General features: G+C 37.5%; 1 protein-coding gene across 4 annotated transcripts in view; it reads right to left on the bottom strand.

The window, feature by feature from the left end:
• Positions 1 to 8,709, bottom strand: part of LOC410829 — a 29,904-nt gene extending 21,195 nt beyond the window's left edge. For 3 of the 4 annotated variants that reach the window (XM_026446474.1, XM_026446477.1, XM_026446476.1), the window contains exons 1-14: positions 7,995 to 8,709; positions 4,060 to 4,141; positions 3,752 to 3,975; positions 3,517 to 3,659; positions 3,304 to 3,434; positions 2,832 to 3,217; positions 2,439 to 2,750; positions 2,092 to 2,350; positions 1,795 to 1,992; positions 1,496 to 1,710; positions 1,217 to 1,427; positions 715 to 1,094; positions 319 to 601; positions 31 to 225 (exon numbers count right to left, since the gene is read on the bottom strand). In XM_026446474.1, coding sequence (XP_026302259.1) covers positions 31 to 225; positions 319 to 601; positions 715 to 1,094; positions 1,217 to 1,427; positions 1,496 to 1,710; positions 1,795 to 1,992; positions 2,092 to 2,350; positions 2,439 to 2,750; positions 2,832 to 3,217; positions 3,304 to 3,434; positions 3,517 to 3,659; positions 3,752 to 3,975; positions 4,060 to 4,122 — 3,000 coding nt within the window. In that variant the 5' untranslated portion in view covers positions 4,123 to 4,141; positions 7,995 to 8,709. Of the gene's footprint in view, positions 1 to 30; positions 226 to 318; positions 602 to 714; positions 1,095 to 1,216; positions 1,428 to 1,495; positions 1,711 to 1,794; positions 1,993 to 2,091; positions 2,351 to 2,438; positions 2,751 to 2,831; positions 3,218 to 3,303; positions 3,435 to 3,516; positions 3,660 to 3,751; positions 3,976 to 4,059; positions 4,142 to 6,848; positions 6,999 to 7,994 lie in introns of those variants that run through there. The other variant, XM_026446475.1, reaches the window with a different exon arrangement.
• Between the last annotated feature and the right edge of the window lie 8,183 nt (positions 8,710 to 16,892).

Here is a 16,892-nt window from a genome sequence, read left to right as displayed (position 1 = left end):
GGTTAAGATTCGTTCGATAAAGATACTCGCTATTTTCTTCGCCCTCGTCAACACAGGTTGTTCCCTCCATTCTTGAACGAACAAAGTTGGATTGCACGAGATCCTCTCGATCTCTCTTATTATCTCACGAGTACCGGATCGCAGTTCCATCGCTGCGCCCACGCTTTCCCTTTGTACGCAAGGCCATTGTTCTTCCTGGGATTTGTAATCGTCCAGGATCGATATCTGAAACGAAACAAAGGAATTCGAAAGGAAAAAAATTTGGTAGAAGCGGTGGGTTAATGATTAAAGATATAAAGTAAGAGAGCAAAAACTTACGAGATGGATGGGTTTCATGGTTATGATGTCGACCACGTCGAGAACCAGAGGGGACAAATTCTGCAGGATGGCCGTTAAAAGTATTTCCGTTTGCGGCATGTCCTCCAACACTTGGGACAGCTTCACCAGATGCCCGTTCCTCTGAATTTGATCCACGATCTTCTCCACGTTGTCGAAGATGACCGTGGACGCCCACGCGATCGCGTGCATCTCCTTCCATCCGCCTTTCGCGTGGAAAAGAGGGCTCTCCATCAGGTTGAAGAATTTGCAGATCAAACCTACGCTGCAGAGAGATATAACGCGTGTCACCAAAGTAAATATCTGCAATCCTTTTAGAAGAGGGGAAGGCTGGGAGTGGAAGGGAAGAGGGAGAGTTGTTTCCATTTCCTCCCGTACCTCATCTCGAAAACGTCCTTGACGCCGATATCAATGGTCCAGGATGTTTGAAAATCTTCCTTCAACTTTTCCAATCGAGCCAGATCGTAGCCCGCGTCCTCTTGGTGGACCAAGGTATCGATGTAACGATAAATCTCGATTATCTTCGCGTTGAAGTCGGTCCAATTGAACGAATCCCTGTTCCTGTAATGAATCTCCTCCCTGCTCTTGATCTTCGTCATGTTTAATTCCAAGTCGGCTTGCACGGACTCCGAGATGCGACAGACGAGCGCCTTCAACACCGTCCGATTCGAGTCTTTCGGAAAATTCAACAAATTGGGTGGGTGCGAGTCGGTGCAGTAGCTCCTCGTGAAATTGTCGTATTCCAAAATTTTCAAAGCCTGCAGCAAAAAAGATGGAAGAAGAAGAAAACTCGAGGAGTACGAGCAAGATGTAACTCTTTCGAAACAGGTTTGCGAGAAAAGGTACGAAAGATGTGTTGGAATATTATCGTTTCGTATACCTTGTCTTTATCCGTTATGGTCAAGTAGAACGACTCGATCAATTGCATCTTCCGCCGTCTAAATTCCTCGATCCAGCTCGTAGGATTTTCCTTTAAGTCTTGAAGAATTATCTCGGCCAGTATGTCCATCTTCTCAAGATCGGATTCAATGGTCACGTAAGACAGACTGCGCGATCCAATCATCTTTGCTATGCTCAAGTGGATCCCTAGGCTGAAGAGAAGAAGATGACGAACGAATCTCTAGAGAACTAGAAAGTGATTATTCAGAATATCGCTCACATGTTCAATCTTGCTTGGGCCTGAGTTTCCTCGAAAGTTTCCCGCCACCTTTGGTCGAATTTAAAAACGCTCCAGTCAGGGTTCGACCTTTTCGGCGATTTCAGGTACGAGACCAATTTTCTCGTGTTGGCCACGAGGGAAGTCAAATTTGATCTCTCGACTGCGACCACTTTGTGGAACGCCATATTGACGACCGTGTACAATGAATCGTCCACCTGACAACGATGTTCGAGTTACTCGAAGAGAAATGCTCGTCTCTCGAAAATTTCTTACGAGAACGAAGCGCGTGTATCCCTTACTATGCTTTCAAAGTTTCTCAACTCCAAACTTCCATATACGTCCGAGATAAATTTCTTCCCTGTATCGCTGCACAGTAGCTCCTCGATGTATCTAGATTCGTTTTTACCGTCTTTGAAGAGGTCGAAAATTTCGTTCAGCGTCTCCTCCTGACAAAAGAACTCCTCGGGACTCGTTCGCTTAACTTCGTTCACGAATTTCTGGAAAATGGACGACGCAACAGGCTTTGATCTACGCGATCTATATATATAGAAATAAGATTATAATAAATAAGATATAGACGGAAAGGAAAGGTTAACCTCTAAGAAATTTAATCTGGAGAACGACTTGACGAACGTTCGATAAAAATTCGGATCGACGTTGGTCAACAATTTTTGCACCGTGTCCTTGTGATGTTTCGTCGAGATATCGTAAATTCTGTGCTGGACGTCCTCGTGAACGATGGCAGCTTGGTACAACATTCTGACGATCGAGTTCATAGAGGACAATATGTAACTCAACGTGGCCAAGACGTTGTCCGATAAAAAATCCCTCAGCCCGTCCAATATCTCGGTCGGACTGCAAAGAAGAAAAATCGTTCGATATTTTTAAGAAGAAGAAAAAGGGAAAAAAAAAAGTAGTCGTTTCGAGGAAGGGAAAATCTCACAGCTCGATGTCGTCGATGTGACGGTCCAAAATCTTCTGCGTCAGTCTGGCGCCATCGTGCAAAATGGCTACGCTCAAGTCCAAAATTTGAGTGAGATTCTCGGTGTTGGCCACGTCCAGCGCGGATCGAATCGTGTTGGACAAACGTTTCACAATCGTGAAAAAGGTCTCGGCGGATTGGACGGTTCGATCCTCGGCCATGCCCTTCGCCAGCTCCAGTAACTTTTCCAATCTCAAGAACATCGGCCGCACGGTGGACCAGTCGCGCTCCTTCGAGAATAACGGATCCAAAACTTGAAGCGATTTATTCACGCTGGAGAATTAGATTGGAAAATCGTGTTATCGTTTATTCAATTACTCTAAAAAGAAAACAATTGACCTCGAAGTTACTCACAAAGTCAGATCGATCTGTTTGAACGTGACGTTCTTAAACACCATTATCATCTTCGGCATCCATTGGCGTATCTTCAAGTACGATGGGATGTACTTGTTCACGGTTCGAAGATCGAGGATCGTTTCGACAGCTCTCTTCAAATCCTCGAAAAAGTCGTAATCGCGAAATTTCGCCATCACCCGGTCAACCATCTCCAACAATCCGAAGAAATCAAGGTGTTTGGCCAAATTCTCGAGCATATTCGGTATCATGCTCGAGTCGATCTTACAAAGTATCTTCGAGATCTCCCCGTAATCCTCGTTGTTCGGCAGAATCAGATACTTCTTTAAACTTTCCGAGGAGCAAATAACCCCGTCGATATTCGAAGAGCCGAACGCCTCGATCAGCTGAAAATCGTCCCGGCGAACAAGTTCGATCAGTGAATCGATCGAATTATATATAATTCGAGAGAGTTTTATTTTATTATACTGACGTATATCAATTTTATGGACGAATCGAACAATTGATCGATCAATCCTTCCCTCGCGTACGGCATCTGAAGCCTGAGAAGATTCTTGATTTCCTTTTGGTTGTGGAACAGATCGCCCAATCGAACGCCTCGATCTAATATCACACAAATTCGACACACAACGTAAACTTGGAGAAATTTGAACGAAAATTGAAGGAGAATTGTCGTTACTCGTACCGAACAGCGCTTTGATTTCCGGCCTGGTGAGTATCTGCGCCATTGACTTGAGCAGTTGGATGCTGTTCGGCAACGTGTCGATCGCGGAAAGGATCGTTTTGTTAGCCAGCATGGGCTGCAACTCGACCACCAGTGGACCTAGACTGATCGTCGAAAATAAATTTTCCAAAGCGTGAGCGAAAGGATTTTTGAGATTGGAAGAGAGAGAAAAAAAAAAGAAAAACTAAGAACTAACGTGGCGTTTTTGTAAGAAGGAACTTCTTCGTATTCCGATAAGGGATCGCACGGGTTTCCAATGCTGCATACGAAGCTCTGAACGAACGGGAGCAGCCCGTTCTGCGGCATCGACCTCGCAGGAAATTGGCAAGTTGGATAGTATTTCGGATCCACGTTGTCGCGAATCGTGTACAGGATCATGAACACCGCCACCGGCCATACGAATACCAGAGCCAGTATGCCCTAAACATCCAAGTTCACGCGTTTTTTTTACCCAACTCTGATATAATTTCGAACGAGTCTGATTCAACAAGCTACGTGAATTACCGGCTGACGTTTTCGGACGACGTAATTCTTCCATAAGAGAAGCCCGATCTGGTCGACCCTCATTTTCGAGAACAGTGTAGATCTGAAAAAAAAAGTAATCACGAGAGTGTAATTGTACATAATTATACATTTTTGAAAAGAAGAAAAAAATCGTCGATTCGATAAATAGCTACGATATATTTTTTTATTGATCGAAAGATATTTTCGAAGGAAAGGAAATTTTCCAAATTTTATATAAATCGTTCTGAAAAAGATCGATGCAACTTTTCGAAACTTTTAACGAAGATGGCCAAGCATCGATAGAAATTTTATTTCGCGAATCTGATCGTCGTAACATTCGAAATATCGCTGCTTTGTCGCCGCTCTTTCAAAGCGCTTTGTTGTACGCCGAATAAGAAAAGCGAAATTCGTTGGGAACAGGTTTTCCGGCTTACGGTGGCCGACTTTCGGCGACGGGGGGGAGGGGAGAAATTTCGAAAACGTCAGGTGGAAAAAGATGGATGACGAGAAGCACTCGTGGAAAAGCGAAGGCCCGATCCATAAATCAAGATTGAAACGAGGGAAACCGATCGTTGATATATAGTCGGGAGGGCAGAACAAATATTTGAAGAGCGTAACAAGAGCGTGTGCGCCGATATACACCGACAACCGGAAATGCGCTTCGCTCTGTGTCGCGTGCTGCTCCGGGATCCATTGCGGGGAAACGGAACAATGAACCGCGCGGATTGCTTTTCTCCTCTACCCAGAAGAACCTAGAGTCGATCATTCGTACGTGTCCTATCGATAACGATATCGATACACGGGCCAAACCTTTATTTCCGCCACGAGGATAAACGAGTTTCTGTACACGGGGCCAAAAAAGAGAAAAAAAGAAAAGAGAAAAAACTACGTATTTTTAATTTCCAGCGAATAGATTAACGATTGCGATAATAATTCTCCCTATTTGATGAAAATGAAACGAAATAACCTTTTTTTCCCCTCCTTTGATATCGAAAGCTCTTGAAATCGATCGGATTGCGTTCGTTTTTTCACGGTTTTGTACACAGTTTTACGTACGCGTAATAGCAGCGCGGAATCGGAGATAAAAAATGGCTGATTTATTTGATCAATTTTCCTCGAAATTAAGGGGGAGAGGGAAAGAGTTTGCACGTTGCATCGGTTTCAATTAGGAGATTGAAGCGTGGAATCGATGCCTATCCCATCGAATGTCTGTTCCGTTCGAGCGCTCGATTATTCGACGAGATTAAAGTCGACGACGACAATCGATTACAAATTCGCGCGAGGATACTTCTTGTCGATTGTCGACCTCCGCCGAATCGAGTGGCGTATACAGCACGGCTCTTCCACCTGTTCCTATACCCGATTATTATTCGAAGATTATTACGAAGACGTAGAGGTAATTATTGATTCGAAAATCAAACGTTTCCGCTCTATGATTCGCGTAATCACACAGCGCGGATGCGTTTGCGTAAATTCTTGGAAATTCTTCTACTCGGAAAGATCGGATAGAAGGATGGATGGAGTAAAAATTTGAAAAGAAAGAAAAAGAGGAGGAGGAGGAGGAGAGAAAAGAAGAAGAAAAGAACGTCGACGAGAAAAAGAAAAGGAAAGAAATCCGCGGAGCGAGAAGAGTGAAATAAACGTTTCCGTCGTTGATTTCTCGTGACGTAGAATCGTGCACAAGTTTGAAGCGAAACCAAAGTTCTCCGCATTTCGTGATAGCGCAATAAAAAATATGAATATACATAACGCAGTCGTTAGATAAATTGAATAAAAATTTTCATGACGCTATCTGGCACACTCATGGCCGTGAATTAAATTTTTTACTGTTTCCGTTTGTGCTCCGTTGTTGTGAGTATATAAGCCGTAATCTATTACATACATTCATGATTTATTTCGAGACTTTTCTTTTCTATTTTTATTTATTATTTCCTTCGATCGAAAATATCCTTTTTCCCTCTTGATTAATAATCCTCGTACGGGAACCGTAATCTGTGTACCGTTTCTCTCGCAACAACGTGAGTGAATTTTTATCACCAACTAAACCAGTCAACCGGTTGAAAAATGGGATTATCATTTGTTGTTCGATGGCCTAATTATCCGATCCGCAAAAGATTTCGCGTGGATAAAATTCCGCGGTATATACGAATTACTCGAGGAACTTACGGAGAGAAGATCTCTCGCTCTGCTATTTCAATTGTGCCAATAAAATGATAATACATGCGAATGGAATACACGAGTCTATTGATCTTTTTAGTAAATCGAATTAAGCATTCGCCGCATTACATCAATCTTTGGGTCTTGTACATTTATATACGAGTCTATCCTAATATTTTTCATCCTTTTTATCCCGCTAATAAAATGACGATGATAATAATAATAATAATAATAATAATGAAGAAACTCGTTCGAAGGAAGGATTCCAGTAGAGAAGGATGGTTTCATTCATTAACGCGTCACAGATTGTGTGCACTTTCACTGCGTTTGTAAATTATGCCAACCAGCTACGCTGCACGAGTGAAACACGCGAGAGAGAGAGAGAGAGATCATTTAGAGAGTATTTCTTTCTTTTTTTCTTTTTTTTTTTTTTTGCAACGATGATGAAAATGTCTACTGGTAGTAATATAATAAGAAATCTCCGGTTTTTCTTCCCTCAAAAGAGTAACGAGAAGAGAAGGAAATCTCATTTCCAAGAGACATTCTCATCCTCCCGTATTATATAAAGTTATTATCCTTGTATCCTTGGTAATTATAAAAAAATCAAAGTTGGCGAGATGAAAAAAACGTACCGTTTTTCTATCCTCTTTTCCGTATTATTATCTATAAAGTAACGTTCCTTTATGCTGAACCGCCGTGACGCTTCCTCGAGTTAACGTTAACCGAAATAAGAGAAGATTTAAGAGAGTGAGAGAGTGTAGTATCTTCTTTTAAACGAGGAAAAAAATCTACGGACACGCGATTATATTATTAATAAACGTTATCCTCCTCCGATTCATTCCTCCCTTCCCTCTTCCTTCGCTCCGACACACTTGACAACCCAACATTTACCTCGTAATTTCAATTTGAAAATCATTGCTGGCAACTTCATCGATACTTTGTTGTATCTTCTCGATCATTAACAATTACGTCGTATATAATGAACGAGAAAACGGTGATTTATTCGCTTTTTTTTGCGAATATAATTAATTAGCAAAATTAAAATAATTATATAAATATATCGTACGGAATTTGCAGGAGGAGAAGAGGAAAATCTTCGAATTAATGGATTCGAGTCGCTCGATTCGTTGATCGCTTCGATCATCGGTCGATAACGAACAGACGCAATTCAACAACGACACTCCTGTTGGAAATCTGAACAGATTACGGCAGAGCGTAGCCGGTCGAACGAGTTTCCCATTACCATTGCGTAGACCATTGCGAAGATGGGCAGAGGAGGAAGGGGGAGGAAAAAATCTCGAAAAGATCGTTTACATTTCTTCCCACGTTCGGTCGTAACGAGAACGTGCGGATTGAAAATTTTTGTATCCGGTCGAAAGGAGGGAAGAGGCGCCAAGTCGGATCGAATAATTCGTCGATTTCTCTCTCCTCGAGATAAATAAAATTCTGACCGCGCGTACGCGCGTAAAATACTGAAAAAAAAGGACCGAAGTGAGAAATCGAAGATGCGTAAATACGCGAAAAATAGGGAGAGGGGGGAGAAAAGGAAGGGGGATTTTTGCGAAGAGAGAAAACACGTTTCGTGGACGCGGGATGAAAACAAACCGTTCGGCCAGACCTCGTCCAACCGTTTTGAATTTCAATCCGATGTTTTGCATTTCACGTTATGGCGCGTAATTCATGAAACGAAGGCGAATCGGGGTCCCCGGGTTTCGGCACGGATCGGTAAACAATAGAGACAGCTAGCGCAACAATACGAATCGCGTTTTCCTACTTACGTTTTCCACTTCGATAAATCGTCCCCCCTCCCGAATCCCCGAATGGATCGACGCTTGCCTCGTGGAACAAAGGCCGACGCTACACGCCTGTAATAATATCACTCAGAGCTTCATCGATCTGACGGAATCGCGAACACGTGAAACCGCAGTCACCAACACCGCGCGTTGCAACCGTAAGCGAGTTCGTCGAGCAATCGTCGTCGAACGCGGGAAAAAAGAAGAGGAGGAGGAGGAGGAGGAGGAAGAAAAAAAGAAGAAAATAAGGCGAGAGAACGTCGTTGCACCGATCGCGACTGATCCCACGATGATCGCTTCTTGCTCGATCGAGACGAGCAAGTTGGCGAAATGTTGCGTCAAGGACGGATCGTGGTCGTCAGTCACGAGTCGAGAGGAGACGAGTCTCGACACCCCGAAGGTGTCTCATTACGATTTATGAAGCAGAGGAAAGGGAGGGGAGGGAGATGTCGTGCACCAGTTTTGGCGAATTTCGTTCCGTCCCGTTCGAGCTCGAGGCTTGCCTCGAATGAAAACGCGCACCAGACGAAAGGGAACTCGTCTCCCGACCTGTTCTCTCCCGATTCACCGATCTTTCTCGCTCTCGCTATCGCTCGCCTCGCGAAAGAGAAACACACCGGCTCGCGCTTATGCACACTTGTACGACGGTCGGAGGCCGACTGTTGCCACCACCGTGATCCACGACCACGTGGACCTCACCAATGCCTCAACATCCGCTCGTGAATATGTATTTATAGGCTTGTACACAGCGACGCGATTGTACGCGTGTGTTTCTCACCCGGGAATGGTCCCCTCTTCAACTTTGTCCGTTGTTCCTCTTCCTTCCCTCTTCCTTCCCTCTTCCTCTTCCAATTTCGGACCCGACCTTTCGCTCGAATAAAACCGATCGGCCGCGACCGTGTTCGAACGCGCCCGATAATTCCTTCCTAAACCCCCTCCGTCTATTGTTTTCCACTCCTCCTCCTTCTTTCTTTTAATTTCACGCGTCCACTCTTGGAGGACGAGAGATATAATCGAGACCAACACGGTCCACCGATATTCGGATATTAATCCTTTCGAAGGAAATGAATAACCACCGTGGAAATTTTCAAAGATACGATCGATAATCTTTATTTTCGTTTGTATATACAAATCGCCAAGATTTGTATATTACATTCCCGAAACATTGGGTGGGATCCTCGTCGTGGGAGTATGCGGCAACTCGAAGGGAAATTCTTCGAATGATAGAAATTGAAATTGAAATTCTTCGACGCGTATCTTGACACACGATTGGTCAAGGTTTCGATTATTCCGAAATTCTCAACGTTTGAAATTAACGCAATGTCACGTTACCCATAATAATTCCGTTTGAAATTCAAACGACTCTATCGAATAACTTTTAATTTTTTCGGCGCAATTATATCGAGAAACTAATTATTCGAATTCGCGATTCGTATTCAATTCGTATTACGATTGAACAAGTATCACGTAAGTATTTTAACACGCGATTTAAATTAAAATTTCCTCTTATATGTTCTACGAATATTGTTGTAAATTCTTATAAATCGAAATGATATTTATACAATTAGACGACGACTGGTTAGCGATTTAACCGTCGAATTTGTATATAGGAAATAAATATATTGATCGAGGCTCGAGACAAACAGGTCGATCGGTTGATCCCGGTTGTATTGAAATGTTCGAGCGAAGCCAGATCGCCTCGCGACGAGTTATCATTGTCATTATCGAAACTCATCCTCATCGTCGATCGTGCGATTGTTTCAATTATTAATTAGTATCAATTAACGTTATTCGAGAGAACATTATTAAAATAAACGAATGCGAAATGGCGAAATTATCGAGCTATTTGTTATTCGAGAGGATGAAAAACACGCGAATTAAAATTTATGCGTTATCATGAAAATAAATATTTTCCTCGATACAGGAAACAGTTTTTTCTCTCTCTCTCTCTCTCTTTTTTCTTTCTTTCTTCTTCTTCTTCTTCGTCTACCTTGATAAATAATGTATTGTATCCTGAGAGATGCGTATTTAGAATTAGAGAGGATGCTATGACGAGATATGCAATTATCATCGTACAACTTAGGAACACGATAAAAACGATTCCGAGTATTGAAATCGAATCCCTTGTTACACTGTGCAAAACTTTTTGATGCACATATTCGATTACCCGTGATAAACAGTTCTATTTTAAGTTATTATCGATAAATTAATCATGGATAATGAGAATTTATCCGATACGTGACAACGGATAGAAAATTTTCACGAATACGAAACGATAATAATACGAAAAACAACGCGTATAAATTATTCTTGAAACTCGATCAATTGAAATTCCTGAAAATTCGAATTTCATCTAATTCTAATCTGCAATTCTAACCGTCATAACCATAACGCTCGAGGTTGTTATATGTAAATTTCACGATTCAAGTTAATTATTTCCTCCTCGAATGAAAAATACACACATGATAAATTGTTGTTAAAGATAAATCAATAAGAATCGAAGACTTATAAGAATGAAATGATAAACGAGTCGTTCGAGATGATGCTAAGTACTTAGCATCCGAGTCCTTGAAACAATCTCTCCTCTTTCCTTTCATATTTATCACGATGTTTTCCAGTATATACCCGTTACCAATTGCTGCATCTCGAAATATTGCAACGGACGTTTGTTCGATAACATCGCGAACAACGTACGAAAAGCCGACTTCTTTCCATTAAAGGCGGATCCAACGAAAAAAACTGTGTAATCCATTTCTGGAAAATGATTCAAGAAGAATCTTTTCTTTCGTCAACAGCATGAAAAGCATCGATCGAAAATATATATAAAACGAATTAAAAAACTTTCGCAAAGATTTAAAGCCGTTCCGTAAAAGTAATCGAAAGTGTTTTTGCCCCGGGTCGGCAAGGGGATAATTTTAAGGAGGATAGAGAGAGAAAGAGAGAAAAATAAGCAAACGTATTTTGACGTTCGCGCAGCTTGAAGAGATATAAACGGCTCAAAGACGAGTCCTTCGGTTCGTAAATAAACCTGCGTTTCGATGGAACAGTTTAACAGTACCTGGAAGAGAAACCGAACACGCTAGATGCATCTCTTTCCTTTCTTTCCTTTTATTTTCAAACTCTAAAGGACTAAGAGCGTCCTGAAGACCGGGAGGGGAGAGGAGAAATACTTTTTCTTCTTCTCTCCTATCCTTTATCAACCACCAGGTGGTAATCCTATTAAAGAGAGGGAATAGCAGACCGAGTAACCGAGTCGAAAATCCTATCCTCCGCCTGTATTTTTTTAACTCTAGACCCGAATCTAAATATATGAAACGCTTGGTATTTAAAAAACGAGCCAAAAAGCGCGAACCTACTCCGACCTCTCCGGGGCTCGGCCTCTCCGCGTCTTATTTCGTGGAAATCGAGAATGCCGGGCTGCGCGTACGCGTTGCGTATTATATCGACCTGGTATCGGATGATGCGGCTACGTCAGAAAATAAAGAAGTGATTACGTGAATACACGTGGGAGAGTGATCCAGTAGGAAAGAAAGAACGATCTGTTTTGTAATCTCCACGATCTGTGTAATCGAGGGTTATCTTAAATAATACGATAAAAATATCTCGATTACGGTAAATACACGAAATACAAATGGAAAAATAAATATAAAGAAATATAAAAAAAACCTTGAGAGACGGAGAATGAAGGCGAATGATTATTTAATTGATTTACATTTTCGCGCAATCACGATTATTTTCCATACAATGTTTAATAATATGAGAAGAAAATAATACGGAATGTATTGATCATAGATATAGGCTATTAAGTGTGTATTGCGTCGTTGAAATTTAACTGGAAACGATACGATTTCCATTTCGATGGATGTTTCAAATAAAATCGATGCATTCGCGAGAAATCTCTATCGCTTTCTTCAAAAGTAGCAATCGAATACTAGAACTTTTTGACGAAACGCAATTGTAGAATCGGACATTGCTGCACGAATTAGTAAGAATTTTAGTTTATTTTTGGAGAAAGCAAAAATAAAAAAAAAATATGAAAAATATTCCATTGTCACCCGTTATATATCGTGCGCGAGGTTAGTTTCAAATCGACGAATACATTAGAGCGTTAACTAGGAAAGCTATCGATAGGTAAGAAGCATTAATTCGTGCAAATTGCTACTTATAAATAATGTATTACTGTGTGAGGAGAGGAAAAAAAAAAAAAGACACGATTGAATAAGAAAGAAAATAAGAAAAGTGTTTGTTCCACGATTAAATTCAATGTCAATTATTACGCGCAAAGATTATTACGTGAATTAATTCAATATCTTCGTGTAAATTTTTTTTTTTTTTTTTTCTTCATCGAGGATGATTCAACGGATCTTCTTCTTATTCCGTCCTTCCCTTCTCGTAATAACATCGGATAACAATTTTTGCGAGGCTTAAAACTTCAAAACCGATCTTTTTATTACTTAGGTTAGCTATTAAACGGGATGAAAATGAAACGTTTGGAATAATAATCGAGTGGACGGATACCATTCTCACGGTTACGAAATTGTATAGGAGATTCTGATTAAATGTTTGCAATTTGTAAATTCGTTGTGTAAATATGTCCAGAGCAAACAGGACATCTCGTTTCATAATGAACACGTGTGTGTGCGCCTGTGCGCGCGTGTGTGTGTGAACTGGCAAAGGACACAACGTCCTTGATGATCGTTGCCTCGACGACAACGATGAAGAACAGAAACTTCTTTATCGTCGGAGATCGTTGCTCCTTACGATATCTAAAACGAATGCGTCTAATCCGTATCGCTACGAATCACGAGTCGAAAAAAAAAAAAAGAAAAAATAATAACAATGCGAAAAAAAATGATACAAAAGAGGGCATATTAATCAGTGTGCAAGTTATCTACCCTTCCGGGAAGCATCTATCTGAGTGATATGCACTATATACTGACAACAGTGAAACGAAAAATTCGCTCGTGCGTTACTGCACGCTAATTACGAATGCACTGTTATTCAAAGGATTAGATTTTTTTTTTTCTTTTTTCATTTCATCAAAGATACGAAAGAAAATCTTTTTATTAGATTAGATATAGATTTCTCTCTATAAATTTAGAGTTGAAATATAAAATATAAACATTTAGCGATAATAGAAGATATCTTTGAAAGGAATAAATAAAGCTTGTTGAAATAAATAAAATTGTTGAAATATCCAAGGCATTAAGATCTTTTACTTATTGTGTCCTCTGGTAAAATTTCGCATCCCTCCTTGCCCAAACTTCACTATTTGAATATGGATACGGATTCACATTCTCGACTTTTCAGAAAGAGAATATTCATAAAATTGTTCGTAACTCGTAAACTTATTGCGACATTTATTTTAGCAGGAATGGAATAAATTCGGTGGTAACAGTGGTACAATACGAATATTCGCAACGCAGTATAGGGATCACATTTTTGTATTCTAAGAATATATTAGAGTAAATTTGATTCTCTTTTGATCCTTTTATCTTATTTTCCTCGGAAGAAGTTTGAAATTCTTCGAGTGTATCGCTTTGTGACGCGATAAAAGCAAAGGGAAATGAAAAAAAATGGAGAGAAAAATGAATAAAGGGGTTAATGGATTTCTTATCTTATTAGATCTTTGTCGGCGCGATAGATTTTTCAGCAGAGACGCCTCGAGTTTTCAAACTTTTGAAATCATATTTAAATGTAGCGACTCCTTGCCTTTATTAGGTGTCGTAAAAGATACATTGAATGCTTAAGAAACTTCGTCCCGGTATCGCATAATGTACTTTACCCGTATGTATCCGCAGGAAAGACGAATCGCATCAACCTCTTTTCGCATTTAATCGATCGTTTGATCAAACGCGTTCGTTCATAGTAATAGCATCGATAAGAATACGTGAACCGTGTAAATGTAAAATGTACGTATATTTCCTTTCTGTTTAAACATTTAAAGGATTAAATTTGCGCACGATGAAAATTCTTTTGCCCAATTATGCGTTATGGTAATGATAAATTTGAAAAATTTTTCACAGATGTTATCAACTCTCTGTTCTCTTATTGCATTATCTTTTGTGCATTTTCCAAAAATAATGGTGAAAATATTTTTGGATAACATCGTTGGATAAAATAAGATGAGGAAAATTTTATTGTATAATATGACAAAAATGAATCAGTTACACAATTTTCTTCATTCATTTCATTCCATGAAGTTGGAAAAAGTTCCATCGTTGCTTGAGAAGAAGAGAAATCAATTGAACAGTGTTCTGATATAAACATCTTTCGAATATAAAGAATCATTTGTTGCGTATTTCTTCCTCTGAGTAAAAATTAATATTAATTTATTGCGCAAACAAATAAGATTGATTTTTAAAAAATTTGTTTAAATATTCATTGATTGATGATTATCTGTTCAAAATAAATAAAATTGTTCTCGTCATTCATTGGAATGTTAAGGATTAATCTATCAAGAAAATTCGAATTCGATTTTAAAAATAATTCGATCGAATAGAAATATCTTAATCACTTTTAAATATCTCTTCGATAAGTAAGTTTTAATTTTAATGTATCAATTTCGGGATATCAAACTTCAAACCCCAACATCAAATCCAATCACACGTGCGTCTATAAGAGTATCGTGACTTCAGTGAACCGATATTTCGAAATATATAGAATGATTTTCAATATATTTTATCTTCTGGTGAAAAGTGAATAAATCTTGGATGCTTTATTTTCTTAAATACCAGTTGTTTCATATTTTCGCATAAAGTAAACGCTCGCGTAAATTTAATATATCATAATATGCAAAGTTCAGAATCTCTCTATATAATGAGTAAAAAAAAAACTACGATACGATATCTATTTTTCCATTCCTATTGTACACTTCTTTCCATATAATATTATATGTGTAAAATAACAATAAATTTCAATAATAATTTCAAACTCATTAAAATCAGTGAATTGGCATAAAACAATAAATTCGAAAAGTATCTTTTTTTTTGTACGAAAGATGTATAATTCTATTTTTACTTCTAAGTACTTATTACGAAATGCTAGTTCTTGCTGAAACGGAATTTAAAGTGTTGCATCATATGATTCAAGCTAACTAGATAAACAAATCTGTTGTGTATTTTTCTTTTTTCTGTTTATTCTTTGTTGTGTATTTTTCTTTTTCTATTTATTCTGGTAGTTTTCATTTTGTTCGGAAAATTGCAAAAAAAATGTATCGTAAAATTGGACAATTATATGTTAAATAAATAAATAAATTAATTAAATTAAATTAAATTAAATTAAATTAAATTAAAACATTTGGTTATTGTTACAGTAACGTAAAATTTAAAAGAAAACTTTTTTCATAAAAAAAAAAAATTATATTTGTATATATTTATTATGTAACGACTTGACAATTTATCTTGTATATTATAAATGCATTATAAATTTTCGATATTCGATCGTAGCTAATTTATTGCATCGATAAAGTTAATTTAATTTTCTTGGATATAGATTATCGCAATATTTAAAAATATTTAATGTTATCGCAAAACACAAAAAAATCATTAAACTGAATTTATTTTAACAAAATGATTGATTCACAATTTTCAATTGTTCATAATTTTCGTTTGAATTGAAAATTAATATAAAATTTTATGCTCGTTTATTTATTTTAGTAAAATAAAATAAAAAATTATATGTTACAAATATCAAAGTAATTATTTTTACATTTTGAAAAAATATATTAAAAATGTTATGCACCTGTTGCATTATTTTTGCTATGAATGTCAATGAATTTTATATCAATAATAGATATAATCGTACATAATTTCGAGAGAATTTCTGACATAAAATAATTATGTAAATGATCACAAGGGTCAGCATTACGCAATATGTATTTGCGTACATGAAAACGGTCAATATTATGATCATGATTGTATACATTAATGAGATAACAAATGAAAAAATAAAGTATTTTAAAAAATTAAAGATATATATTTTAATAATCTTCAAAATTATTATTTCAGGAAAAATTTATTTAATCATTTTTATTAATTTTATTAAATATATAAATAATACGAATATAACAATTTATTTTTAAATATAAAATTTGATGATCAAATTTGTACTACTTGCGACATCTTTCATCTTCATTATGCACCTATGATGACTAAAAGATATAGCGATTTTATCACTATCTATTTTATCGACAGATAAAAAATGATACAAAGAGAAAGTGGAAGAAATAAATAGAAAATTGAATAAGTATATATTTACTTATTACAACTGTTATTATTATTTATATCTATCTTTCTTATATAATATCGTATAAATAAATATTGTAATGTTATTATATTCGGAATATTCTAAACTTTATCCTAATACATTGATCCTAAAAAATATCACTTCCACGACATCTATCAATTTCGCATTAGATTAATAATTTTAAAAAAATAAATTGCATTTATAATTTTTGTTTCAAACAATGATATAATCATGAAATTTTAATTTATCAAAAGATCTTATCTTGAGATAAATTTCATTCAATTTATTTACAGAATCGCTTTGAATTAAAATCAATTTAATTATCATTCGTGATAATTAAATAAAAAAAACGTACTTATCAAGATAAAATCTTATATCCAACGATCATTCGACAATTGATATTCTGTAATTAGAAAAATAAAAATAGATATAATATTTAATCGAATTATCGATTGAACAATTTTATAACTTCAATTTCTAGGCGATTAAATTACATAATAAATCTAAGTAAAATTATATAATAAAAATCTTCAGATTATTTATAATTGCTCTGTTGAAAATCTTATAAAAAAGCATAAACATAAAACATAATCGTTCATTCATATGTCTCTCAATCTTAGAAATATAAGAGGGACA

Source organism: Apis mellifera, linkage group LG2 (assembly GCF_003254395.2).
Source record: "Apis mellifera strain DH4 linkage group LG2, Amel_HAv3.1, whole genome shotgun sequence".
NCBI lineage: Eukaryota > Metazoa > Arthropoda > Insecta > Hymenoptera > Apidae > Apis > Apis mellifera.
This window is presented reverse-complemented; position numbering and strand designations above follow the sequence as displayed.